General features: G+C 52.1%; 1 protein-coding gene across 1 annotated transcript; it reads left to right on the top strand.

Moving 5' to 3' along the window:
• Positions 1 to 5236: 5236 nt before the first annotated feature.
• On the top strand, positions 5237 to 11979 carry DTYMK (deoxythymidylate kinase). Its single transcript, XM_025935049.2, has 5 exons — positions 5237 to 5405; positions 6113 to 6221; positions 8695 to 8785; positions 9508 to 9705; positions 11569 to 11979. Exons 1-5 carry the CDS (start codon positions 5276 to 5278, stop codon positions 11677 to 11679), a joined length of 639 nt encoding a protein of 212 aa, XP_025790834.1. The 5' UTR covers positions 5237 to 5275; the 3' UTR covers positions 11680 to 11979.

The following is an 11979-nucleotide window of genomic DNA, read 5'->3' as shown; positions in this document are numbered from 1 at the left end:
GTCTCTCAAAGTCCTCATATGAGTGAAGTCATATGATATTTGTCTTTCTCTAATTTCGCTTACCATAATACCCTCTAGTTTCATCCATGTAGTTGCAAATGGCAAGATTTCATTCTAGTAGTGCAATTGCTGGGTCATAGGATAGTTCTATTTTTAATTTTTTGAGGAAACTCCATACTGTTTTCCATAGTGGCTGCACCAGTTTGCATTCCCATAGTATAATCACTTGTATACAGGTTTTTGTGTGGACATGTTTTCAATTCCTTTTGTTAAATACAAAGAAGTGTAAGATTGTCTACGTTTGTAGAAACTACCAAACTGTCTTCCAAAGTGGTCGTATCATTTTGCATTTTCATCAGCAGTGAATGAGAGTTCCTGTTGCCCCGTATCGTCACTAGCACCTGGTGTCATAAGTGTTCCAGATTTGGGCCATTCTAACAGGTGTGTAGAAATAGTTTTTTGTTTTTTTGCAATTCCCTAATGACATGATTTTGAGCACTTGTTCACACATATATGTGCCATCTGTATATCTTCCTTTGTGAGGTGTCTGTTCATAAATTTTGCCTATTTTTTAAATTGGGCTGTTGGTTTTCTTATTGGTGAATCATACTATCCATTTTTCTACTATTTACATCTCTAACTTAATACTCTTTGCAAACATCTGGCCGTGTTTTACTCAATTCCACTTCATTTTGTTGACTAGATATATTTTCATTGGTGTACCACATTTTAACAATAGATGTTTAATATTTTGATTGTTTTCAATTTTTCATTACCATAAATAATGCCCTGTTGAACATTTATTCATATGGCTGTATGTATCTGTGTGTTCCAGTTATTTATTCCTGCATAATAAACTACCTGAAAACAGTGGCTTAAAGGAACCATTTTATTATCACTTATAATTTTTCTGAGTCACACATTGCAGCAGGGCTCAAGCAGGGGATTCTTTTTTCTATGGGAGACTGTAGAGATCACTGGGGTGACTGGAAGGTGGCATTCAACTGGCATTATGGACCAGGGCACTTACATAGGACCTCTCCAGCATAGCTGTCCCACGTGGTAGTACTTCGCACATGGCCATGCAGGGCTTCCCGAGATCTCCAGGCCTCCGTAGAAGCTGCAATACTTGCGAATGCCCCTTGGAAGTCCCAAGACACCTCACTACATTTTATTGGTCGAGCAAATTGTTGGGGCCAACTCCGATTTGAGGGGAGGGGAATTAAACACACCTCTCAATGGGAGGAGTAGCAATGGTTGTGGACAGCTCTAATTTACACACTGTCCTATTAGCCCTTTAGGATAAATTCTTAGAAATGGAATTGCTAGCTCAAAAACTATTGCATGTTCTAAGTGTTGATACTTCTAAATGAATTGCCCAAGGGAAAATAATACCAACTGACACTCCACTAAGCATGTTTCTACACTTTTTGGCCATGATCTCGTGTTTCATGAGTTCGAGCCTGGCGTCAGGGTCTGTGCGAACAGCTCACAGCCTGGAGCCTGCTTCAGATTCTGTGTCTCCCTCTCTCTCTGCCCCTCCCCTGCTCATGCTCCGTCTCTCTCTTAAGAATTAAAAAAAAAGAGTAACTCCTTCCAGATAACCATTTGTCTTCTTTCGTTCACGTGACAAAGCTGATGAATTCTCTTACAGAGACCCTGTTTTAGAAACTATCAGAGATGACTCCCTGTCTACTGTTACTGCAACGTACTTAAGAGCAGGTTTCTCAATCTCAGCACTGTTGACACCTTGGGCCAGAAAACTCTTTGCTGTGGAGGTGGAGGTGGGGAGGGGGGCTGTGCTGTGCCCTGTAGGATGCTTAACAGCATCCCTGGCTTCTACTCACTAGATAGCACTTTCCCAAGTTGTGACCATCAAAATGTCCCCTAATCGAGAAACAGTTGGGGGGCATTTTGGGCAAGAGTAAGCTACTCTGACATAAAGAAACCCAACCAAGATCCAGTGGCTTGGAAAAGACAGAATTTTATTTCTTATGTAACAGTCCCAATGTAGAGTCCAGGATGTGGCAACCATGCTCCCTGGGGTCACTCAGGGGCCAAGATTCCTCCAAGCATGGTGTCTCCCCCAGGGAGCTTTGTCATCATCAGCAGAGGCAAGGCTGGGTTGCAACAAGAAGGAGCAGTGGGCAAAGGGAGAGCACTGTTTGCTGTCTCAAGGAGCACACACCGTATCTACTCACATTTATTTATTTTTTAAATGTTTATTTGGGGGGGAGGCAGAGAGAGAGGGACCAAGGATCTGAAGCAGGCTCTTGTTGACAACACTCACGAACTGTGAGCTCATGACCTGGGCCAAAATCAGACACTTAACCAACTGAGCCACCCAGGTGCCCCCCCCCACTCACGTTTAATTGGCAGTTACCTGGCCACACCTAACTGCAAGTGGGGCTGGGAAAAAGAGTCTGGTAAGGCACCGATGTGCCCAGCAGTCTTCTGGAAGTAGGTGAGTGCTATGGACTGAATATCCCCCCAAACTCATAGGATGACTCCTAGCCCACAGTGTGACTGTATTTGGAAAAGTAATTAAGAGGAGGAAGAGACGCCAGAGATCTCTCTCCACACCTCTGGTAGAAAGACTGGTGCCATCTGAGCCTCCCGGTCTGTGGTGTTTCGATATGGTAGCCAAGCTAACACAGTGAGAGGGTCTTTGCTCCATAGCACCAGTGTCTGACACAATCCTGCGAGGTGAAAGGTACAACACACCTGAGAAGGCAACAGTAAAAGGGTTTTAGTGATTTTTTTTTTTTAAGATTTTATTTTTAAGTAACCTCTACACCCAATGTAGGGCTCGAACTCACAACCCCGAGATCAAGTCGCACACTCCACCAACTGTGAGCCAGCCAGGCACCCCAAGTCTTTTTGTTTTTTAATGGACAGTCGCAAAGACATTAAGAGTAGAGAGGACCTAAGAAGCTCTGTGTGCCCATCAGCCAGTGTCACCAACTCTCAACTTACAACCCATTTTATCTCACCTCTGTCTCCAAGCACACTTAGACCTGGAAGTGCATAACGTCGTCCATGAAGTGGATGTCCTGTGCCCACCTACAAGGCCTCCATGGTCTGGGGAAGAGGACTCACTGCTTCAGGACAGACCATGCTGAAAATCAGGCCCGAGACCTGACTCCCCCACCGTGGCAGAGCAGAAAGGAGACCGATGTCCAGAGCCAATGGTGCCCCTCTGCCCACCGCAGGGCTATGAGATCAGCACTGGATGCAAGAAGAGGTGGAAGTCACCCTGTGACCATGAGGGAAAAGTAGAACTAAAATGTGGACCTGACCTTCAACATCACCTAGCAAAGGAAGCAGTTCTCAGCTGCCTAACTCTGAACTTCGAGTTATATGAGATAATGAAACATCCTGGTGATTTAAGCCACAGTGAGGCTGGGATTCTGACACGGGCAGTTAGAGTCATCCTGATATTTGAGAGGCGTGACATGTCCTTAGCGATGGAAGCAAAACTGTTTGCTGTATCTTAACAACATCACCGTGCTTGTGCCAGGTTAGCCGTTTCTGCAGTCAAAAGGGCACCCCCACCAGCACCCGGCACCCAAGACCCTCAACAGCCAGGCTCCTCCATTTCCACCGGCAGCCAGGAAGTCCCTGCATTCACGTTCCTCCCCGGCAGCCTGGTGAGCTCATCCTGCAGACGTGGCACAAGGCTACCCTGGGCCCTGCCGACCCCGCGAAGGTTCTCGTCCCCACTCTAATCCTTTTCACACTTTCGAAGGCAAGGAGATGGACATTTTAGAACAGGAGACACCAAACAAATGGATGTTACTTCCCCACCCTGAACATTAAGCACCAGCCTTTGTATCAGTGAGCTCCTCCTAGGCCATGCTGCAGTAACAAGGGATCCCAGGATCAAGGACAGGGAATCCCGCTGGCTTAACTCCTGCCGTGCCATCAGCTGCAGGGGCTGCAGGCCTTCTCTCTGGGATCAGCACGAACAAAGAGTCATAACCATGCAAAAACTCTTTTGGCACTGGGGGCAAAGAGGGGATGGATGAACCACACACCAGCTTTTAAAGCTTCTGCCTCAGAGTGTGCGTGTCATCTCTGATTACAGCAGCGTTGGAAGTCATACGCTGAAGATCGACATCGAGGAATGAGGCAAACGATTTGGAATGATGATATAATCTATCACCTTTTCCAGAACCGAAAACCAAATCAGGCAAAGGTCAGTTGGGGAAACATAAAGTTATTCCAGGTGTCTTGGGTAAGAGCGGCATCAGGGTCTTGTAACAAACCCGAAGACCTGGGGGGAAAAGTCAGGGAGATCGCGACCGAGGACGTGGGTGGTGTGGAAGCCTCGGCAGTCTCCTGGGCTGCAGCAGGGAAGCCTGTGCTCCAGGAGGCTCGCTAGAAAATTCTACCTGCAACTGCCTCCGATCCTCAATCTCTAATCCAGTTATGGAGGCTATTCCGGGAAACGTGGCCCCCAGCCGATTACCACCCGAGCTTCTGTGTCCTGCTCCCCATGTGACGGCACCTGGGCAGGGCCCCCCGGGAAGCGAGCAGGTGGCGAGGGCGGGATCCCGACGGTGGTACAGCGCCCTCACCAGGCGAGGCCGGCGGACTCCCCAGGAGCACAGTCTCACCTGAAGCACCCCAAACGGCCCGGGTGTCCCTAACATGACAACAGCACACAGGAGAGGGCGCTTTCCGGACGCCAGGCGCTCCTCTCCACCCTGAAGCTACCCGCCCACCCTTGCCGTAGCCCCACGGCAGGAGTCGGGCACAAGGCGGCGGAACAGCTGCCCCCGTCCCTCTCCCGAGAGCCCGCCTGTGTCTTCTGAAGTGCACCCCGGGCCTCAGGAACAGCGACAACGCCACCGCTTCCCCGCGACTGTCGCGGAACTACACGGCCGCCACGGGACAGCTCAGTCCGTCCGCGGCACGGCCCGCAGCCCTGGGCCACAGCGGCCGCAGCCCGGGCCCGGAGACTGGGACTCCGCCGGAAGGGGCAGTGTCCGACCAGAGCGCCTTCGCCCCACCCCCGGGCCAGCAGCCAATCCCAGCGTGCGGCAGTGAAGACGGCCCACCTTAGTCAATCCCAGAGCGCGCGCGGGCGGTGCTCCGCTGACGCAGATATTTCAACAGGCCCGCCACGCGCCGCGGCTACCGGTTCTTCCCAGCGCGCACTGCGACCGCGCCCCTTTCAGCCAATCACAGCGCGCGCCGCGGACGCCCGCCAATGGGCGCTCTGAAAGGCGGGGCGGCCCGGGACCGCGGCGGGTGGCGGGAAGGCGCCGCGATGGCGGGCCGGCGCGGAGCCCTCATCGTGCTGGAGGGCGTGGATCGCGCGGGAAAGAGCACGCAGAGCCGCAAGCTGGTGGCCACGCTGTGCGCCTCGGGCCACCGTGCCGAGCTGCTCCGCTTCCCGGGTGGGTGTGGCGCCGGCGGGGCGGACGGTGCGCGGTCCCGCTCGGCCTGGTGTTTGTGCGGCTCCGTGGGTCTGTAGTGGACGTACGACCCGGCGGCCCTCTCTAAAGCGGGGTCGTGACGTGGTCGTACACTCAGGAGACTGGTGTCGCGAGGTGACGACCCGATCTGTCACCCCCAGCAGTGTTCTGGCGCTGATGTGTAGTCCGTACCCCAGTGTCTGCTTTTGGTTTTCTGGATAGCTGTTTGCTCTCGCGGGGGGGGGGGGGGGGGGGGGGGGGGCGGTATGGGATATTTTTAGTTTGTAAAGTAAAACTTTTGATCTCCAAAGTGCTTACAAAAATTTCGTCAGTGCTTACGTTATCCAAAAACACCTTAAAGCGTACGAAATGGAAATGAGGGTAAAATGCTTTTTTGAATACCGTTCTAATCAGTCTGCAAATCTTATGAATACTTCTTTCGAGACAACTACTTTGTGCCCTCACTTCCTTTTCTTAAAGCATTTTTCGTCCCATCGTGTGTGCACGCTGCTGCCCTTTCTCAGGGAAGCTCCTTTGGCTTCAGGGGGAGGTGTGAACCTGTGTACACACGTGGTACCATAAAACAAAGTTCGATTTGAGTGTGGGACCGGAAGCTCAGCCCCAGCTATATTCTACTTCAGGTGGAGAGTCTGTCCTCACTTTTGTGTCACCCCCTCTTCTCTTTTTAGAAAGATCAACTGAAATTGGCAAACTTCTGAGTTCCTACTTGGAAAAGAAGAGCGAGGTGGAAGATCACTCGGTGCACCTGCTTTTCTCCGCGAACCGCTGGGAGCAAGTGTAAAAACAACTTTTGTGCCGCCCCTTCCTGGTGTGGTTCTTCCTTCTTGAGCCTGGGTGAACGGCAGCTCTTGATTCTGAAGGGTGTTGGCAGGAACGCCAGTAATGACACTTTTAAAAGTGTCAGGCTCGTCCCCCGTAACCCGAGGTCTTAGAGCTCCATAGTTCCCAAAGAGCACTGATTAGTGCTTTTCCTTCCTCCTGCCCTGCCACCTTTCTGTTATTAATAGACATTATTTAGGGTAGGTTTAGGTATACAGAAAAGCTGGTGAAAAGGTCAGTTCCTCCATACCCCTGTCCCTACCCCCTCCTCCATTTCTCATGTTATTGGTTAGATCAGCGAGTTAACTTGTTACAGTGGGTGAACTGATGTTGACACATTAGTAACTGAAGTTCACAGTTTACCTTCTCCCGCCCCTTTTGTTTTGCCTCCTCTTACTCAGCCTCTTCCCTCAACATGTAACTTTTACACAGTGCCTGTGGGGTATGCTTTTAGGTGCTTTTGTTTCCATTTACATACACCTGTGTTGTTGGGCTTGTTTTGTTTTCTAACATAAATAAATGGGATCCTCCCATACAAACCGCCTCCTAACTTGCTTCCTAATTCTGGCCTGCAGAGCTCTGACTTCCCTGTCGCTCTGGGGAGCTTTTCAGAAAGGCTACTCCACAGTAGATGCAGCTAGATGCCTGCTGACGGCTTTGCGCTGTCCCCCCTTATGAGCAAGCCTACGCTGCTTTCTTCTGGATCACCTGTGTCTTATTTGGAAAGCTCTTCCCACTCCAAGTATTAGAAGAAAGTGAGATCATTTTTATAAACTTTAATACATCTGGAATTCATGGACATAATTGGTCTGATTTTGCTTTTTGTGGCTTTGTAGAAAAATAAGTCCACTTAGAAATGAAAAATAATGCTGACTCCACTTCCTAGTGAGTGATCTTGTCCCTGGCACACAGGTCTGCGTGTGGCACCACTCCTCCTTCAGGTCATTCCAGCCACTACCATTTGCTCAGTCAGATGTGAAAGTCCTTGGGTGACCGGTCAGATGCCGGGTTCACATCTGGCACCATTGCCCACCAGTTGTGTGACCTTGGTCCTGCGCAGCCCCTCTCAGCCACAGCTGCCTCATCAGCATCGTGGCCGTGGTGGCCCCTCTTATAGATCCAGGTGAGGATCAAGTACAGCTGGGCGGCAGGCCTGGGAATGAGTGCCCGGTTAACCTGAGCTTTTCTGAAGCACTAATGTGAAGAAACTGCTGATTTCCTCCAGCCCTGTAATTGTCCATCTTTTTGCTCTGCTTCTTAATGGACTCAATTGCTGGTTCCCAGAGATACTTGTCTTCTGGCTTCTGTACAGTCCGGGGGCACAGACTGAGTGGCACTGCCCTCACAGAATGGGGGCAGCACCCTGCACTTCCTTCCCCGTCTCTTTGCCAAAACCCACCAGTCCTCCAGGGGCACCTTCCCACTCCATGCAGGAATTCATTCCTGGAAATTAGGGATTTCTTTTACTTCCCATAGCAATTTAGCCATTTTCTACTCCCTTCTGTGCCTGTCTACCTGAGATCTCAGGGCTGGGGGCTGACTAGCCATCATCCGGTCAAGGACACCCTTGGCCACCTGTCCATCCTCGTCCTCATCCTTCAGGCTCGAGGCCACAAGCATCATCGTATCTCCTCCTGGCCTCATCTGCTCCTTTGCCCTCCTGGGTTCTTCTTTTCAGCAGGGCAGCCTGGCCCCTCTGCGCCCCCACCCAGACAGCCCCAAGCCTCCCTTTGCTCATCTGTCTTTGTCACTTGTGTCTGTGGTGCTTTAGTGGACTTGTCTTTTCTACGTTGGGCTTTGCCGGGAACGCTCCTGTGGCATCTTCTAAAGAGAAGATCCAGGAGTGCCTGGGTGGCTCAGTCGGTTGGGCGACCAACTTCAGCTCAGGTCGTGATCTCATGGTCTATGGGTTCAAGCCCCGTGTCAGGCTCTGTGCTGACAGCTCAGAGCCTGGAGCCTGCTTCGGGTTCTGTGTCTCCCTCTCTCTCTTCTTCTCCCCCCTCTGTGTTCTATCAAAAATAAATAAACATGGGGCACCTGGGTGGCTCAGTCAGTTAAGTGTCTGACTTCGGCTCAGGTCTTGATCTCACGGTCCGTGAGTTCGAGCCCTGCGTCGGGCTCTGTGCTGACAGCTCGGAGCCTGGAGCCTGTTTCAGATTCTGTGTCTCCCTCTCTCTCCGCCCCTCCCCTGTTCATGCTCTGTCTCTCTCTGTCTCAAAAATAAATAAACGTTAAAAAAAATTTTTTTTTAAGTAAATAAATAAACATAAAAGATTTTTTTTTAAAGCGAAGATCCAGATCTTTTCTGAACAAAAATAGTTACAAATCACTGCCCAGTAATCCCTTCATTGCATGGGTTTCTGAACTGGTGAGTTATATTCTCTGGACCTGTGAAGCCAGGACCGTGGTTCAGAAGCACTCTGTTTTTTAGGCCATTAATTAAGAAGAAGTTGAGCCAAGGCATCACCCTCGTTGTTGACAGATACGCATTTTCTGGTGTCGCCTTCACCAGTGCCAAGGAGGTGAGTGTCTCCTGGCCCCCAGTGTGATCGTGGCAGGTACAGACTCCGTGTGTTCATAAAATGCTTTCTAGGACTGCAAGGGTCCCTCTCTTTGCTGGGTTAAGTGGCTCTTAATCGGGAGGAAGAGCACAGAGTCAGAACTCTGTGTTGCTCGGATAGCATATTAGCACCTCCATTCCATGGTGGGTGTCTGGGTGTTTTCTATTAATTTTCCTCCCCCCGCCCAGTGCCATGTACTTGTCGTTCTACGGGGAGAACGGCAGTGACCATGCTGCCCGTTCGTTCTGCTTTTTATTTAGAAATGTTCACATAAGCACCAGCAGAGAAGACGATAACCAGCAGCACCATCGCCTGCCTCAGAACTTTCTGGTCTCTGAGCTGACCCACCGGGCACGTCACTAGCTCCATGGTGAACATTTCAGTTCACATCCCAAAATAACTTCTCACTAACATCATGTCGCCTTAGCAAAGAGGAGCCCTTTCCCGACGCCATCATTCAGTCACGTGCTCAGTCGCCAGTTCTTTCGGGAACTGCTTGATTGGTCTTGTGTTTTCACACATAGACTGAATCAGAATCCCTTTCAGGGCCGGACTTGAAGTGAGATCCCTTTGCTGTCTCAGACACACATTAGCTTGTTTTCCCCCTTTGTTAGGAATTTTGAAACCAAAAATTCGACCCTGTCATGGCTTCTTTCTCTAACCGTCGGGTTCTCTGTTGCCAGAATTTTTCCCTGGACTGGTGCAAGCAGCCGGACGTGGGCCTCCCGAAGCCGGACCTCGTGGTGTTCCTTCAGTTACGGCTGGCAGAGGCCGCCACCCGGGGAGAGTTTGGCCGTGAACGCTATGAGAACGGGAACTTCCAGGAGCGGGCGCTGCGTCGCTTCCATCAGCTGATGGCGGATAAGACTCTGAACTGGAAGGTGAGGGTGTCTCCTGGTGTCGCCGCCAGAAAGCACCTCGGTCCTGCCGCTGAGCTGAGACACCTGGCGGGCCTGGGGCTCCTCCAGGGCTTCTGTGCACAGCAGACCCCGGTCCTTTGTGGGTTGTGCACAACTAGGGAATTTGGTGCCTGGCGGGTGAGTCGGGGAGAGTTTACTGGATGGCAGCTCCCAGAGTGCAGTCCCGTGTGGTCAGGGCTCCTCTGTTGGCATCATGCCACCCACAAGTCACACCTCGCTTCGCCTTGTTTTTTTTTTTTATTCTGGGTTTTGTTTTAATTTTTGTTTTTTAACGATTATTTTTGAGAGGGAGAGAGAGTGCACTCAGGGGAGAGGCAGAGAGAGAGGGAGACACAGAATCCGAAGCAGGCTCTAGGCTCTGAGCTGTCAGCACAGAGCCCGACGCGGGGCTCGAACTCACAAGCTATGAGATCGTGACCTGAGCCGAAGTCAGACGCTCAACTGACTTTGCGTTTATGCGATCTTTGCATTTATGCGTCTCTTCCTGCTTTTTGTTTGTTTGTTTAGATTCCACGTACACGTGAAATCATACGGTGTCTGTCTCTGGCTTACTTCACTTAGCCTGCCACCCCCTGGGCTCACCTGTGTCCCTGCATACGGCGGGAGCTCCTTCCGCCCTTCGGCTGAGCGATGTCCCACTGTGCGCGTACCGGTGACGTTCACCTCCAGGGTGCTTGCCGGGCCCCACTGCGAGGGGACTCTCCGTCTGTAACTAATGCGTGTTTTGTGATGAGATTCTTCAAAACCACCAAAGAGTCTCATCGCTCATCACGTTTTCAGTTCACCTTTACGTCTATATCTGAACAGACCCATGTTTTCCTGCTTTACCACCAGCAGTCTGTTCCACCGAGGTCTGGCCCACAGGACCCCCCTCCCCACGGCTCCTGTTACACTTCTGCTCCCCAGCACGTGAACATTTTTTGGATTTGTCCTATATTTTTCCAGCCCAGCTCTAGAATCGGTTGCCTCCCCAGGTGTCCCTGGTTGCTTTTTGTGGCGAAAGGTATTTCTAGATCCGTGGCCAGGGACCCAGGGCGCTTGTTGATGCTGTGCTGTCTGTTCCCAGGCCCTCAGAGGACTAGAGATGTAGAAGGTTCTGTGTGATATGCCATGTGTGAGTTTATACAGTGTGTGTGTGTGTGTGGTACACGTGTGTGGTTTTCCCGTGTGTGTTTATACATGTGTGGTACGCCTGTGTGTGTTTACATGTATGGGGGGGTACCCCCATGTGCGAGCTCATACGTGTGTGAGACATGCCGGTATGCCAGTTCACACCTGGCATGCAGGGTGCAGAATGCAGTCTGAAAGGCCTTCAGGAGGGTGTCACCGGTGTGGGCTCTCGGGCTGTGTAGGAGGTCATTCCGACTCCTGCAACCAGACCTCACGAAATCGTTCCACAGCCGAGTGGGTCTGTGCTCCCAGGAGCCCGGCTGTGTCAGGACAAAACCGTCTCCCCAGGCCTGACTTCTTGCAGAACTTGCCCGAGTTCCGCTCAGCGACCGGGCAGGGCTGCGGCCGGGCGGGCCCTGCAATCCCTGCGCGTGCTCTGAGCTGGACTGGTCGGGGTGGGGAGGCGAGGGGAGGGGGCTGATGGGGAGCAGGACTGGGTGTTTCTCCTGTGTCGGGGCCACGGGAGGAGTGCGGGACGCCTTGGTCCTCAGGACACGAGCAAAGCCACGACCAGAGGTCAGAGGGGAGGGTGAAGGACCCCGGCGGCGTGGGGTGCCCCTCCGGAGCCCAGCCCCGCCTGGAGTCCCCGCGCGCAGCGAGAACGGCGAGAAGCATTAACCGTCCTCTCTCTCCCTGCCTCCCCTGTGGGAACAGATGGTCGACGCCTCCAAAAGCATCGAAGATGTCCACAAGGAGATCCACGCCCTCTCCGTGGACACCATCCGGGCCGTCACGCAGAGGCCGCTGGGGGAGCTGTGGAAGTAGACGCGCAGCGCCCCTCGTCGGTGGCCCCTCGGGGCGGAGCTGCTGGGGAGGTGGGCGACCCGACGCCGTGCGCATGCGTGGACCAGCGCCGGCAGCCGCAGGCCAGCCCGTCGTGAGGTGGCGGGGCGCGGAGACCCCGTGCGCGCAGTCTTCCTCCGCCCGCTTTTACCCCGAGATCCCGGTAAATTACTGTTTTCTCTTCCGGAGGGACCGCATCCGCGCGGTTTCATTGAAACGGCAGTCAGCTGAAACTCTCCTGAATCTTTTCTAGGAACTAATAAAAATGATTTGGGGAACGTC

The sequence above is a fragment of the Puma concolor genome, chromosome C1 (assembly GCF_028749965.1).
Source record: "Puma concolor isolate L17-30 chromosome C1, mPumCon1.1.hap2, whole genome shotgun sequence".
Lineage (NCBI taxonomy): Eukaryota > Metazoa > Chordata > Mammalia > Carnivora > Felidae > Puma > Puma concolor.
This window is presented reverse-complemented; position numbering and strand designations above follow the sequence as displayed.

Excerpts from the sequence above, each read along its gene's own strand:
- DTYMK (XM_025935049.2), top strand. The coding sequence starts at position 5,276 with ATGGCGGGCCGGCGCGGAGCCCTCATCGTGCTGGAGGGCGTGGATCGC. Across the intron at positions 6,222-8,694 it reads GCGAACCGCTGGGAGCAAGT|GCCATTAATTAAGAAGAAGT; the intron begins GTAAAAACAACT and ends TCTGTTTTTTAG. Across the intron at positions 9,706-11,568 it reads ATAAGACTCTGAACTGGAAG|ATGGTCGACGCCTCCAAAAG; the intron begins GTGAGGGTGTCT and ends CTGTGGGAACAG.